Source organism: Podarcis gaigeae, assembly GCF_964106915.1.
Source record: "Podarcis gaigeae genome assembly, chromosome: 3".
NCBI classification, from domain to species: Eukaryota; Metazoa; Chordata; class Lepidosauria; order Squamata; family Lacertidae; genus Podarcis; species Podarcis gaigeae.
The window spans coordinates 21818804-21835156 of NC_139680.1; the positions used below are offsets into that span (position 1 = coordinate 21818804).

The following is a 16353-nucleotide window of genomic DNA, read 5'->3' on the forward strand; positions in this document are numbered from 1 at the left end:
GTTACCCAAAGGTCTCCAAGCGACTTAGAACACCCTTTAAAACAATCATAAATATACCATTAAAGAATATATAAGACCCATATCATTCATCAATTATGTATTTATGCACATACAGACAAACAGCCCCCTCCCCCAATCACATAGCTTTGCATAGAAAGGAGAACTGTGCTTCTTGTGGCTTCTCTCATCCTAGCCAATGTGGCCAAACATTACAAGAAGGAAAGAAGTTTCAAACACACGGTTATGTTCCAAGCTGTGGTGTAGGTAACATGCAGAAGTTCTCTCCTCCACCCCCCCCCATTGAGTTTTCATTCCTCATATGACCATTTTTCTAAAACAGGATGCAAAGTGCTGAGGGAGCCGCACTCTCTGACAAATTAGGAAGTGAGACTTCTTTTTTCTGCTGTGAATCCTCTCCGCGGGGAGCATCACTTTCAGCCCCTAACAGGTAACCAGGGAGAAGGAAACCAAAGGTGCGAGAAAAACAATAAGGAATATTCTAATTTAGAGCGAATTTGTTAGCCATCCTAGAGGTAGCCCCATTATTGTCTGCTGCCGCACGGGAGTACAGTAATTCACATGGGTAATGATAGTTCATGCAATATTCCCCCCCCCCAATTCAGTTCAACTCTCATTTTTGAAAGGGAATGTGCATGTTTCTGCATCTAGGTAATCAAAGCGACAACAGTTCCAAGAGGCAGGGGAAATCGGCAAAAATCCCATTCTCTCTCTCTCTCTTTCTCTCTCTCTCTCTCTCTTAAATGTGCATTTTCCACTGTTTTTTTTTACATTCATCATACATACATTGCCCATCACATATCACTTCCCAGTTCATTTCTCCATGGCATTCTATGCAACCCTTATTCTGCATCATATTCTATTATACCATCCAATTTTATCTCATGTGTTTCCTTTATTTAATACTTGATTTTTTTAAAAACCCATTCTCTTCCATTGAAGTTCAAAAGCCCTTGCACTTATAGAATTGCACCAACTGTATCAAGCCTTCATGATTCACTATAGCAGCAGATTTATTTGAGGCCGCTAGAAGTTTTGAGGGATGGTGAGTTTATTCACTTCCCCCCTCCCTCTCCAAAATTGGGGAGATAAACATGAGTATGGTAACCAATACTAATCCCACAGCTTCTGTGCATTGGGTGAACATTGTAACAAACCTGCCACATCTTCTAAATGCTCTGCGTCCCGGGCCGTAAGAGAATCTTCAGCATACTTCATTATTACAACATTCTTGCCATGATCGCTTTCCAAAGTGTCTGCTTCAACAAAAAAAGAAAAGGGCTAGTATTGTGTAAATTCTATACAAATTAACACACCTCCTCATAATTCGTTCCTGAAGTCCATGCAACTTCCGAAACCGTTTGAAAACCAAGGCGCAGCTTCCGATTGGCTGCAGGAGCTTCCTGCACTCAATCTGAAGCCGCGTTGGACATTCGGCTTTGTGAAAAACGTTTGCAAACCGGAACAATTACAGTGTTCGGGAGCCAATTTGTTTGACAACTAGGCCATTCGGGAACCAAGGTACCACTGTAGTAGTATTTATTAAAAGTCTATCCTGCCTTTCTTCACAAAGGAGCCCAGGGCAGCAAACAACAAAGCACCAAAACAAACAGCTAAAAATTAAATAAAAACTTAATTAAAGCATTTAAGAACCATCAAAAGTGCATCAGCTTGGAAATTCCAGCACCAACATATTGAGGCAGAATTATTATTACTGCATTTAAAAACAACAACAACAACAACTGGAATGCCTGTTTCTCTGTTAGTTTTTGCTTGGTTTTCTCTGAATTTGAGCTGAGGATTCCATTTTTTGTATCTCACCAGTCAAAGCACATGAGCAAGATTAATCCGTTACGGAAAAGGCAAGTAAGAATCTTGTGCGTTCAAAAGGCTAATTGTAAGGTGACGTGAGCTTTTAACTGGAGTCTTATTTCAAATCCATGGCGGCCTTGAAACTTGGTAGATTCATTTACAAATAGAAGCAGTTTTGCACAGCGAGGCTCAAAAATAAAGTGTAGGAAAAACAACGCTTGATTTCATAAGAACTAGGCCAGCCCATGGAACCTAAATCCAAGAATATAGAGATGAATACATCAACCTCTTAGTGCAGATACATCACACAATGTAGATAGTGGCGGAGCGATTTCATTTCAGAACTGACACCTTACATGATGCTATAAATATAAGAATTTCTCTGTCCCTCGACAGACTCACACCATTTCCGTCGCCATTACCAGATGTCTCTTCCAGTCGTCCCATTATTTCATTCTCGGTGGCATGGAGGTTTTTCCTCAGAAAATGCGTTGTCATTTTCCCTTTTCCTTTGACCTGTATCTCTCCCCTTTCCACCATCTCAAACACTTGGTGTGATAATGCTCTGTTGAGTGCGAGAAGCACAGCAAATGTGGGGCTCACAATTCACCCATTTCCCAAAATCCTCAGGTGTCCAACACCTCTGCCCCTCATGATACTGCCTGCTCCTCCACCCGATTCCACGCCGCCAAATTCTACCCTCCTTGACGCTTATGCATCTAAGGATGTGTGCACCCCATACCTTTTAAGCATGTTCAGAACGTGTTTTTCCCCACTCAAGGAATTCTGGGCCTTGTATTTTACCCTTTGTAGAGCTTCACTTCCCAGCAACTCTGAACAAACTGCAGCGCTCAGAATTCTTCGAGGGAAATAATGTGCTTTAAAGGTAAAGGGTGTACACAGCCCTAACAGAAATTACAAGTGGGACTCACAACAAGTGTTGCCGTGTGGAGCCATGTCCTCTCCCAAAGTCCACCATTCTATCTTATCTCCACGTCCATCAGCATTCTTTGTCCCCCTGAGCATTCTCAGTGCTCTCTGGCTGTTTACGTGGTGCATGCCTGCCCCCCCACATTACCGTCCCCCCAAAAATTATTGGTTGTGCTTCTGCATACTCTGCCATCCCCCCAAGCCTGCTGATATTTCCATTTTCTGTGTGGATAGTGCTCTTTTATAGGGATGCGGGTGGCGCTGTGGGTTAAACCACAGAGCCTAGGACTTGCTGATCAGAAGGTCAGCGGTTCGAATCTCCGCGATGGGGTGAGCTCCCGTTGCTCGGTCCCTGCTCCTGCCAACCTAGCAGTTCAAAAGCACGTCAAAGTGCAAGTAGATAAATAGGTACCGTTCCAGCGGGAAGGTAAACGGCGTTTCCGTGCACTGCTCTGGTTCGCCAAAAGCAACTTAGTCATGCTGGCCACATGACCCGGAAGCTGTATGTTGGCTCCCTCGGCCAATAAAGCGAGATGAGCATCGCAACCCCAGATTTGGTCACGACTGGACCTAATGGTCAGGGGTCCCTTAACCTAGTGCTCTTTTGGCAAGATAAGGATCCACTGCCAGAAAATGTTGCTATTGATCTGCAGTAGGCTTTGGGAACGTTTGGCCCTCCAGATGTTGCTGAACTACAACTCCCATCAGCCCCAGCAAGCACAGCCAATAGTGGGAGTTGCAGTTAAGCAACATCTAAAGGGCCAAAGGTTCCCCACCCCTGATATATAGAGTGGACAATTGGAATATGACAAAGGCAGTAGTACCCATCAGTAGGTCATCTGCTTTGTCCTACAAAAGTTCTCACTGCCTACCCCTGAAGATAATTCGATAATTGATGTGGAGCATGTTAGTGGTCCTAGGGACAGCGCAGATCCCTAGGTACTGCCAATGTAGAAAAGACAAGAGGAGAATTCTTACCTGAACGTTGTTGGGCTCAGATGGATTTTGTCTGGAAGTCCATGGCTTTCCATCCTAGAAGCTGTGTTGACTGTATCGCCAAACAAGCAATACCTGGGCATTTTCTCCCCAACCACTCCGGCCAAAACTGGTCCAGTGTGCACCCCAATTCTAATCTGCTGGCATAAACACAACAAAGGAAAATGCGTTCTCTGTTACAGCTCTAAAAGAAATAGTTGGTTGTTCTTCATTCAACCTCCTGGATTTGTTGCAGTATAACAAGACATTTAGCAAGGCCATCATTCAAAAACACTTTCTGCACCACAGCAAACTAGTCGGCTTCCAACTGACTGCAGCATGATGAGAGATAGCTCAGCAATGGAAGAACCAGACTGAAATACTCCGGAACATTTGGGAAAGTAATATATGGGATTCTTCTTCTTCTTTGGTGATCACTTGTAGCCAAGTAAGATTGTCTTCCATGAACACAGTTTTAACAGTGAGTCCTTAATGGGATATAGCAATGTCCGAGTGTCTCACCAGACACAGGAGGGTAATTAAAGGCATAGCTAATAGTGACACCTTCCAACAGTGCTATTTTTCTAGAAAAAAGAGGTGCCAGAACTCACTATGAATGCCTCCCGTGTTCTCTTACAATGGCAATGACAGCCACCTGAGAGGTGCCGGAACTGAGATCCAGAGTTGAAAGAGAACTGGGAGGTTATCCCATCCAACTGCCTTGCCAACTGCAGGAATTCAGTGGGAATTACTTCTGAATTAGGCATCCATAGAATCGTGCAATTGAAGTCAAGATCAAATGTACCTGTATAGGCTTATCTGTGAGTGGGTTCATCACTTCTCTTGCAGCTATTCTCATGCCCAGGGCAAAATTAGCCACCCTTTCAGCATGACTGCTGACAGGCACTGGGATCCCTCCTACAACCATGTAGGCGTCTCCTATTGTTTCCACCTGTAAGGCAATAGAGAGACATACTGTAAGGATGGGAAGACAGAAAATTCCTTGGCCAACACATGCCATGACTGCTCCCCACTTTCCTGTCCCACGCAGAGAGATGTCCTATTTCACCTATAGCTCAGGGGCTGCTCTCATGAGGGTCCACAGCCAGTTGCCCCATTTAGCAAGGCTTATTAATAAGCACACAACATTTCCTTGGCTCCAGCTGGGATTTCTACATTGCAGGGGGTTGAGCCAGATGACTCTTGGGTCTCTTCCTACTCTATGTTTCTATGTGGGCAGTGTTGGATGGAGACATTAATCTGTCCCGGATAGTTAACATAATAACATAATGTCCCGGATAGTTAACATAATCACCACCACCACCACAATTAAAGGGTTGCACTAGTGCAGTTTATCCTCTAGGTCAGGCATAGGCAAACTCAGCCCTCCAGATGTTTTGGGACTACAACTCCCATCATCCCTGACCACTGGTCCTGTTGGCTAGGGATGATGGAAGTTGTAGTCCCAAAACATCTGGAGGGCGAGTTTGCCTATTCCTGCTCTAGGTAGCAGGGGAAATATTTACAGGAACAAAAGGAGGCAAGAATACTGGCATTCTGCAGAGGGAAATGATATGAAGGAAAAACTGGTCTGGAAAGGCTTGACAGTTTAATGTTTTTGACAAGTTAATAGTCTTCAGTTTTCATTCTCATCCTTGTGTCCATCATTCTAAAACAATTTTTCATAGCGATAGGGCTTGATACAACCAGCTATAAACATCAAGATGAGCAGGAAAGGCAGAATAAGTGATGAAAATGTGTGTAAATTGCAAGAACGCTTACTTTATAAACACCGTGGACACTAGTTAGCCGATCAAATCTTGAGTACATGGAATTAAGCATGTTCACTATCTGAATAGGTTCACAGGCAGAGCAGATGTTTGTGAAGGTCACGACATCACTGAAAAGTATTGTGCAGCAACTAAAATCTCCTAGGGAATAATTAAAAGAAGAATGGCTATTTTGGAAAGTCTGTTTTGTTTATTTTAAGCCACAAAAACAAGACACCATTCTGTTTGTAAGGCCAACGCAGTTGACAGTGCCATTTGCTTCAGTCCTTCTGTTGGTAGAGATGAAAAACCAATCCCCACATTCAGGGCCAGCCCAAGATATTTTGCCGCTCGAGGCAAAGCAGAAAATGGCGCCCTGCCGCTGCTGCCTCCACTGCCACATGCACACATCACTGCTGCTGCCTGAGGTGACTGGAAACTCCTGTGGCAGGAGAGAGAAAAGTAGAGCAGAGAGGAGCAGGCAGTAGTGGCCCCACTCTTCCCAGGCGGTGGCTGTGGCTATGGTCACCCTGCATATTCCCTCTGGTACTGAGGAATATTGCTTCTTATCATTAGACAGCAACACTATTGGTACATGTGCAATCTCCTTCATTAGGACCAGTAGGACATAGCTGATTTCCCAAGGTAAGAATAAGGCAGTCAGGGGTGGTTGTCTCTTTAATTTTGTGCTATGCTGCATGCCCAATGGCAGCCATTTTGTGCTATGCCACACTCCACGGCAGCCATTTTGTGACTTGCGTCCCCAGCACCCTCTCAAAATTCAAAATGCTCCCTCTATTCCAAAAAAGCTTGGCAACCCCAGACTGTGAAAAGTCTTTCTGTTTCAAGATGGACTCAAGTGGCTTAGACTAGTGTTACATTTTATTGGACCAATGGGTTTGTCAGTGAAGGCAGCAAACCTTTGCACGTGGTCCTGGACACTTTTAATCAGGATGCATTCAGACAGAACTTTCCAGTTCTCAAAATCTGCTTTTAATGTAAAAATATGCAAAGAAAGAATAACATATCCTCTGAATCCTTTTGCGCTGAGGTGAATCACTTAGATTGAGGCATCTGATCAAGGCCTGTATTTTAAAATGAGCTTAAAGATTTGCAAATGTTTCATGCCAGGCAGAAAAGCAGCTGGCTAGGTACTTTGGCAGTTGTTTATTCTCCTGGACAAGGGCCCCCCTGATTTATAGCAGAAGCAGGAGACAAGTTTCTCAAAGTTGTAAAAAGGGAAATACAGGCTGGGAGCAAAGGTTACACTGACCCTACATATTACAGAATACAATCAAGCTGCAAAAACACTAATTAAGAGTTGGTAAATAGTAAGATCTCTGTTTAGATAGAACTTAATACCATGAGCTATCTGTTTTAGCCATTTGTTTTGGAATGCAGGGGCAACAGGGGCAACGGGGCAAAAGGTGATCTGGTAATTAAGGTGCCTTGTCGAGGCAAATGTAAGATATATGGCAACTTGTCTGCCATTTATGGATAGAAGGAAATATAGCTCTTTGTCTCCCATAAAAGGTAATAGGAAATGGGTGTATCTTTTATTATTGGCTCTAGCAAACAGCCAATAGGAATTTCAACCAGGCTGATTGGACAGAGGCAGCCAAAGGAGGAGCAAGGGGGCTGGGTTGAGGAAATATAAGTGCTGGCCATCAGGGCTGGAGGGCAGGCAGAGCTTTGGTAACCATATACCACTGTGCCTATCATTTATTTGTCTGACAAATAAATTATTATTTTAATTTCTCTATTGCTGCGTTGAATATTTCATTCCAGCTAAGCGTTAACCACAAGCAGGGTGCTACAAGATGGCAATACTTCTGACACACTTTAAACAGCAAGCTATAGCCCCACATTCCAGCTGAAATCACTCAAGCTCATCATACTGTAATATATTTATTTATGAGACATACACCCCACTCTGATCTTGAGTTCCCAGCAGAACTCGGGGAACCAACCAAGGCCAAACCTGCAAAATCAGCAATGTTAGAGTATCAGCCAGTTTTCCCCAGACTATCTGCCGAACTCCCTCTGTCTTGCTTTATTAGAATTTCCCAGTTGAAATTGGGTAGCTGCCCAGTCTTTCAAAACATTACAGTGATATCCTCGCTGCCACAAAAGCATGAAAGGACAATAAAAAGCATTTACCTGCTTCCACCTTTTTGCCCTCCTTAAGCTGATTGGCCACATGTTTTGGCAACATGGCATACAGCAGAGCCTCCGATTTCTTCTTTTCTGCTTCCAGGTTTTTGGAGAGAATCCTTAGCTCTTCCTTCTTCCTCTCTAGCTGGTTAGATAGCTCTATCTCTGCCAGCCGTTGCTGGTTGAAGAGGATGAGATCCCTTGTTGTGTCGTGCTGTGCAATGTCAGAGAGGTGCATCCGTTGCTCTTCCAGTTCCTCCAAACTGCGCAACTTGGGTGAGCACAAGTAAATCATGCACTGCATGGAATCCATCCAGATCATTTGTCCTTTTCATTGAAAAAATGAAATAAGTTATAATACTGTATATGAATCTGGCCCTTAGTGTGCTTGCATCTTTTCTGGTGCCATCTTTATTTGGGTGCCTATTGAAGACCTTTGTTTCTCAGCCAGCCTTTTAAGTGGAGTTATTTATACCTGTCAATTTCTGCATTGACTTTTAAATTGTTTTTAAATATGGAATTATTTTTAATTGTCTCTCTATATATTTTTCTGTGAAATCACTTCAAGACACTTACGGGAAGCAATCCATCAATGGAATCACATAGATAAACTAACATCTAGAAATGTGGGAGTCTTCCAAAGCCATCCAACCATTTTTATATAAAACTGCAGGTGACCATCTCTCAAGTTTCCTTGCCACCACAGTGCTAGCATGAGGGTCCTTAGCATTCAGATGTCTGCAAAAAGCAAGTTTGTTTGATACCTCTGAGCTTTAGCATGGGCCGTCTTGTCCACAAGTTAGGCAGCGCATCCCTTCGTATCTTGAGAACAAACTGGCTGTTGATAAACTTCCGTATGCTAAAGATTGTGAATGTAACTTGTGGGTGAACAATAGAGAAATACTCATCTAATCTGGTTCCATAGATCTGCAAGCCTGGTACAAATTTCTGAATGTTCACACCAGCCTGCTTGATCGTCAGCTGAGGAGCAGATAGAAAGGTAGCATAATTTCATGACTAAAAGGAAAGTTTTCAAACTCTCTTGAGAACCAACAAAAAAAAAAAAAACCTTCATGTGTGATCCTACTTACATCATTTTTTAAAACAAAAAACAACAGCACCTTTTGTCAACATACATTCATAATTTTAAAACTTTGCATATACTTCAACCAAAGATACTATGAGACCAACTCAACAAGCATCTCTATTCCAGCTACAAGGATTCAGGCCAACAGATAACTTACTGTTTCATCGAACACAATGTGGAAAGGAAACGCACAACAGAAAGTTCTCTCCTCAACCCAAAGTCTCTCAGGAAAAAATGGCTCCAAGGTACGAATAAGGTCCTCTATGAAACACAGAGTGATAGACAACACACAGAGTGAACTTACAAAGAGAGAATCTTTTCTTGAATTTCCACATTTCGCCTGTATATAGTAATTTGATCATTCTCCATTGATACATCCTTTCCTTTGCTGTGGCCAACACTTGGAAAAGCATCTTGTTATACCATTCAGATATCAATTCCTGCCTTAGTTATCCCCCTTTGTAGCGGGATAATGCTTCACCGTTTTAGGGGGATAATGCATGATAGAGCCAGTCCAGCATCTATTTCTGGTTTGGAAGACACAAGTAGCTGTTCAGAACCCGCAGCCCCCCTACACCTTGATATTCATTATTCTGGAGGTTGTGAAGCTCTACTCGTTGGATAATAAAGATTTGGCTGAAACAGTTCCACACAGTTTCTAACATATTTACAATCTGATTTTTATTGGTGGTGGTGGTGGGGAGAACATGGCATCAAAATTTGGAGCAGGATACAAGATTTGGTGTGTGTAGTCAGAAGGGGTGGGTATCGCTGTCTATGACATAATATCCCAGGCTTTCACTTACCTGAACTTAAGGGTAGATCAGTGAAATTGAGAAGCAGCAAGGCATCACATTCCAATTATATCAATCTATTATATCATCTGGCAGTTTTCTGTAAGGATACTAACATCCAAGGACAGCCTCTAATTTATGCTGATGAGGCCCATCTTTCATTTCAATAATCATGCTGAGGTTAAAAAGGCTCTAATATACCTCTCCTAAATTTCACAATGTGCCTCACAATGTCCCAGTGAGATTTCTTTTCTAGTTGGTGCAACACAGATTCTTCCTTCCCTTTCTGGAAAGCAGCATCCAGTCCCTAAATAGAACATTGGTAGAAAAATGGTACATCGTGGTAATTAAGATTAACTGAATCATGCTCATATTCTAAATCCATTTACACAGAGCAACCTCATGGTTGCCATAGAAGGAATAAAGCACAATAATTAAATCTGTATACATCAGTTTTGCTGTACACATGGAGAGTGATTCATCTATTACATATCTTAAGAGACTTGCAAGGCTGCTCCCCCTCTCTAAGCCACAAATGTTTCTGCTAACTCAAAACTAACCCCCCCCCACTTTTGACAGGACCAGTTTTGTCACCTTTTCATCCTCCTGACAGTCTCCACCTGCAGAAGCTATTTTTTCTTCGATCCCATTCTTTGCTTCTTTCTCATTCTGCGAAAGCAAAAACACCACGTGTTCCTTCTTCCCAGTGCGCTCCTCTTCTACATCTTGATGAAGAATTTTCAGCGTCACTTCGCTGTCAAAGAAATCTCTTGACACAGCTTCAAGGATTCCTATGTAAGAAAGAATAATCGTTTGTTTCCGGTCATGTCATGAGTCAATGGTGGTTGCTCCTCAGGTTCAGGCAGGGGAAAGCCAGGATTTATGAGGCAAAATTCCTGGCAATGTTCCCCAGTGGGGTCTGGGGAGCTCACTGCATCCCGCTGTGCCATGCTAACCCGTGTCTGCCAACTTGAAAGGCAGAGTGGGTGCGGCCTGGGAGTGTGTTGCTGCCATGGACCAGCCTCCACCTCAGGCATGATTTGTGGTTGGCTCCTCCATAATTCGGACAATTGGCATTAATCAAGAGGCGCTCCTGGACCAACACAATGCTCCATACTTCCTTCTTCACACATGCCCAGACTTCCCTCTCCTCTAGCAATTAGGGTTGAAGCATTCTGGCTTTTTAGGTGGAATTCTCTTCATGGAGACTGTTGAACAATGTGGGATGGGTCATAAGGACCACTGGAGAGGAAGGAGGAATTGTCCCAAAATAGGAAACAGGTAGTTCATTAGTGCAAACATATTTTCTACCCTCTATGGAAAGGTTTCCAGAGCAAAACCTGACAAGGAACAAGATATTGTAGCATACCTGGGACAATATGATACAGGCCTTTTCTGTCGGAGTAATAGTGGAGCAACAACATCCCATCGGTTCTTTCTACTCGGAATGATGGCGCATTCATTTCCTAAGTAGAAAAACTATTGCTTTATTTTCTTGGGGGGGGGGGGAATCCTACACACAATAGTTATGCTCAACATTCTTAAAAGATGCATTCCTAACATCCTTAGGACAAGCGCCTCTGAGACAATTCTGTTAAGGGGGGAGCGGGCTTTCTCCAAACAAGGACCACATTCCCTTCCCAGGCAACTTTTCAGAGTCAAAATGCCTGTAGGGAGTTCAGTCGTAATGCTTAACCACAGTTTCATGTTACATCACATACTTCTCCCTCTACTCTCTTTCTCTTGTGCGGCCGAGAGGAGGAATGAAAAAGGATTCAGTTTTGCTTTTACTACTACTACTACTACTACTTTACTACAACTTTATTTATACCCTTCCCCAGCCACTGTGGGCGGCTTGAAACAGAATATGAAAAACACAATAAAACATCAAACATTAAAAACTTCCCTAAACAGGGCTGCCTTCAAATGTCTTCTAAAAGTCAGTTATTTAGTTCCTTGACATCTGATGGGAGGGTGTTCCACAGCTTGGGCACCATTACTGAGAAGGCCCTTTGCCTGGTTCCAGGTAACCTCACTTCTCACAGTGAGAGAACCACCAGAAGGCCCTTGGTGCTGGATCTCAGTGTCCGGACTGAGCAATTACTGTATTGTAATTCTTGTATTGTCATTGTAGATTTCCCAGTCGTAGTACTAAGCTGAGAGGTGGGCTTTAAACTTATCAAACTGTCCCAGTAGAGAACAGTGCTGTATCACATCTCAGGTAGAATGAACAGCTTAAACCTTTACCCTCCCCTCAGCATTGTGATAGGGAAAAGAAGCCCTCAGTTTTGCCAGGGACTGGCAGGCCAGGTCCAGGTCACAGATTCAGCCCCGCCCCCTTTTCTATTTTTTTTTTAATTTTCTGAAAAGGGCTTTTCAGAATTGTGTCTACACAGCAAAGGAGGTACCTGGTAGGACAAGGCAAGATAGCTATGAAGGGCATCAAGGTTCTCGATAAACTCCATCAAATTTCCTCCTAGGGTCCGTAGCATTCTGTCGTATCCAGACATCTTACAGAAACTGAAAAAGTATTCCCCGAAAAGTTTGAGCACTGCCTCTTCTGACACCTCTGAGTGGAAATAAATGAGATGAACAAATAATAACAGAGTTGGAATAATCGCTCTTAAGCACTGAGTATGAGCAAAATCCAGCCATTATACCTTCTCAAAAGATCACAAGCCTGGCCAACGTCCTAGTCTGAATGCAGAGACCTCTCAGCTGCTCAGAAAGATCTCTTCTCCTCTTGCCAGGAAACACATAGTCGACCCTACCTGGGTGGTGCTGTGGGTTAAACCATAAAGCCTAGGGCTTGCCGATCAGAAGATTGGCAGTTTGAATCCCCGTGATGGGGTGAGCTCCCGTTGCTTGGTCCCTGCTCCTGCCAACCTAGCAGTTCAAAAGCATGTCAAAGTGCAAGTAGATAAATAGGTACCGCTCCGGCGGGAAGGTAAACGGCATTTCCGTGTGCTGCTCTGGTTCGCCAGAAGCAGCTTAGTCATGCTGGCTACACTACCAGGAAGCTGTACGACGGCTCCCTCGGTCAATAAAGCGAGATGAGCACAGCAACTCCAGAGTTGGTCACGACTGGACCTTATGGTCAGGGGTCCCTTTACCTTTACCTAACCCTCTTCAATAGTGCTACCCCTTGTTTGGTGATGTGAGGAGAGTGTGTGGCATGGCATAGCACTAATATTGCGTTTGGCAGAGGACAGGAAGGAGACATACCTGTGCACAGCAGAAAGTATACCTTTTGTCATGAAGAAGACTTGCCTGTCCCCCCCCCTCAACGCAACACCCTAGCATTTGTTTATGCCCCCAGTATCATATGACTTTCTTTACAAAATTTCTCCGTTCAGAGAAATGTGTACAGTTCTCACAGGGCAATGGGCGGGACAGCAGAGACGTCAATAGCAAGGCTAGTTCTTCCATTTCAGTAGGAGCTCCATTTAGCTGTTTTGGTGGGCAAAAAGTGCAGCTGATGAGGGAACTGGATGATTAGCTAAGGCAGGAGTGGGAAACCTGCAGCCCCGCCCCCAGGTGTAATGGGACGGCAACTTCAGCCAGCTCCAGCCAGCTAGCCCAACGATCAGGGATGAAAGCAACTTCTGGAGGGCTACAGATTCTACACTCCTGAATGGGAAGGATACCCCATAGCCTTCAGCTGGAGTCAAGGCAGAGGCCCCATGCTCCACTGATGAAGCTGACAGGCCCACTTTAAATAAGTCCAATGGGACTTACTTCCAGGACACACACACACACACACACACACACACACACACACATCCATTTGCCTAGAAACAAGTGCAATTTGCAATTGAATTTAAGTTGTACCCCATACATACTTTCCTAGGACTAAGTCCAATGGAACATAATGCAGCTTACTTCTGAGTAAACATTCCTTGGATCGTGCTGCATGTTTTACTTGTCCATCAGTATTTTATTTATTCATTGATTGTATTTCTATCCCTCCCTTCCTCCCCAAAGAAGCCAGGGCGGCAGAAAACACGTTCAGAATTGGGTTGCACAATTCTTTGTCCCTAAACTAATCTTATTCCATAAGATTAAAACAATATAAAACAAATAATACAGTTAAACATAACATCAAAGTAAATTAAAAGCCAGAAAGAGAATTTTAAAAAGGCAAAATTAAAAGAACGCAAAGATAATAAATGAAACCAGAACATGTTTCGCAACTTTGTGTTTTGCAGGTTTCTTGGACCAGCTTCATTGTGACAGCATCATCATACACTGTGTATGTCATAAAGGTGTCTTCAATCCCAGTTTTTGTCCTGTAAAAGTATCAAAACTAACATCAGCATCTGAATATAAAACGAAACGGAGAGCATGATTTATTGTGCGATGTGTACAATCTACTTAAAAATATATCAATGCAAAACTTTTAAGGAAGACTGCAATGTTACTTGCATAAATTTCTTAAAACCATTTTAAATGTACACAAAATGAATTAGAGAGATTTTTTTTGGGTTTTTTTAACCCAGTAAAATCGTTCTTCAAGTGCTTACAAACCCACAGTTGGCAGGCACCTTCTTAAAAACAGGAATTTTCCCTTCTCTCTCAAACAGGAGAGAATTCCTCTTTTAAGATGGAGCCTACTGTGAAACATGCATGAACATGCATGCATTGTATAAAACAAAAATAGGGCGCATGTACCACTGCAATTGCCAGAGATGTTGCTGAACCCATTCTGAATTTTTTTTTTTATCCTTCCCAAATGTTAACTGTGGCACTCTAAATATCTGTGGACCTAACAAATTTCACACTAGAGCTCGCTTCATGTCAGATGCATCTTTCTGAATGAATCTGATGAAGTGGACAATTGTCCACACTAGCTTATGCCACAATAAATCTGTTAGTCTTTAAGGTGCAACGAGGATCTTCTTTTTTTTCGTGTTTCTCTCTAGTGTGTCCATAACTGAAAGAATTATCCCCTGCTTGACTTTTAAGTTTTCAAATCTCACTCGTACAATGTCGAAAAGGTACACATACTCACTTGAGATTTTCCCAGGTTTCTTCACCAAATTTCTCTATTAGAAGAGACTTCAGGCAAGTGTTGATGAATCCATACTGGAGAGAAAGAGACAGATAGGCAAATCATCTGACTTTTGTAGTCATTTACATTGAATGACAGAGTATTTTGTGCCCTTATACCTTTCTTTTTTTAGCCTGCTACTACATAACATTGCAAAATGAGTCTTGCCAGATAAGATCAAAAGTCCTTTCCGTCTCAGTGTCCTGTTACCAAAATGGCAAAGCCAGATGCCTCTGGGAAGCCCACAATCATGAGTGCGAAGGCAACAGCCCTCTCCTTCCAGGGGCTGGTATTCAACAACATGCTCCTCTGAATTTAGAGGTTCCCCATACCTGTCATGACTTGTAGCCATTGATAAGACATTCCCCAGTGATGATGTCTCCGAATCCATCTTGTGGCAGTGAGTTCCATAAATGAGCTGTGTGTTATCTTGGGTCTACCATCAGTCAGTTCCATTGGCTGGCTGTCAGTTCCAGTATTAGGAGAAGAGGAAAAAAAGGCTTCTCTCTATCCACTTTCTCTACACCATGAATACGTTTTGTGCATTTCTGCCATCTGCCTCCCTTCCTTTCATTAGCTGTGGTTGTCAAAGCAAGAGAATAGGAAAGGATGCTTACCATAGTGTTGGTTATCTTCAACCAGGCAGGAAAATTGCTCTCTGGAGCTGATGTTATTCTGATCTACACACAGCTTACTCGCACAGCCAACCTTTAAATGCCTAGAGCCCAGCAAGCAGAGACCAGGAAGGTCCAGAGGGGGTGCTACAGTCTTGGGATAATGGAAATAAATAGCTTCCCTGGAGTATATAGTTATGCTTTAAAGTGAAATCCTGATCTATTATAATGGTGCATCAACAGCAGAGGACAAAGTCTCTAGGAAAGCAGAGATAATTATATTAAAATAAAATAAAAATGTGTCAGAGGCATGAAGCCAAATATCTCAGGCAGAATAGATTATTACTTTCATTCATTCCAAGAGCCTGTGAAGTCAAGCCTTATTGTTTATTGGAAACACCTTTAGATTCTACTGAAGAGCAAAAGTTAAAGGTAAAGGACCCCTGGACGGTTAAGTCCAGTCAAAGGTGGCAATGGGGTGTGGCGCTCATCTTGCTTCAGGCCGAGAGAGCTGGCTTTTGTCCAGAGACAGCTTTCCGGGTCATGTGGCCAGCATAACTAAATGGCTTCTGGCACAACGGGACACCATGACGGAAACCAGAGCGCACGGAAACACCATTTATTTCCCTGCCATAGTGGTACCTATTTATCTACTTGCACTGGTGTGCTTTTGAACTGCCAGGTTAGCAGAAGCTGGGACAGGGCAATGGGAGCTCACCCCGTTGTGTGGATTCGATCCGCCAACCTTCCGGTCAGCAAGCCCAAGAGGCCTCCCACTCCTGGGCAGGTGATAATGTCTCTTCTCAGCTTTTCTGCATGGGTCAAAAGAGGAGAGAGGGGTGTGTGCCCTGGATGTGTGTCCTCTCCCTATGTCCCCTCCCAAATCTGCTCTGGGAGGTTCCTCCAGCACCCCAGAGCAGATTTTGAGGTTGCATGGTGGCTGCAGAGGAGAGGAGTTGTTCCTGCTTTGTGAGTGGAATGGCAGGGTTGGATACAATTGATTGGGAGGAGTTCAGTGTTGCGCTATTACAATCATTCTGCCAACACAAACATTGCTTCTTGCCAGACAGAATGACCTCCCTTCTCCTCCCTCTGTGTGTCATCCTGATGTTCTCCTGACCTACCCCCAGAGCTGTTTGGGAAGGCATGG

General features: G+C 43.4%; 1 protein-coding gene across 2 annotated transcripts; it reads right to left on the minus strand.

The window, feature by feature from the left end:
• Window positions 1-239: 239 nt before the first annotated feature.
• On the minus strand, window positions 240-14829 carry LOC310840393 (guanylate cyclase soluble subunit beta-2-like). Of its 2 annotated transcripts, none has more exons than XM_083730298.1 (15): window positions 14551-14829; window positions 13734-13828; window positions 11948-12108; window positions 10909-11005; window positions 10134-10330; window positions 9741-9846; window positions 8903-9006; window positions 8423-8639; window positions 7665-7985; window positions 5518-5666; window positions 4541-4687; window positions 3739-3893; window positions 2253-2395; window positions 1176-1277; window positions 240-441 (listed from the first exon to the last, which is right to left on the minus strand). In XM_083730298.1, the coding sequence occupies exons 2-15, from the start codon at window positions 13798-13800 to the stop codon at window positions 332-334; spliced, it is 2076 nt and encodes a 691-aa protein (XP_083586424.1). In that variant the 5' UTR covers window positions 13801-13828; window positions 14551-14829; the 3' UTR covers window positions 240-331. The 2 variants fall into 2 exon arrangements, with proteins under 2 accessions (XP_083586424.1, XP_083586425.1); XM_083730299.1 differs by having other exon boundaries at window positions 1176-1274; window positions 14551-14828.
• Between the last annotated feature and the right edge of the window lie 1524 nt (window positions 14830-16353).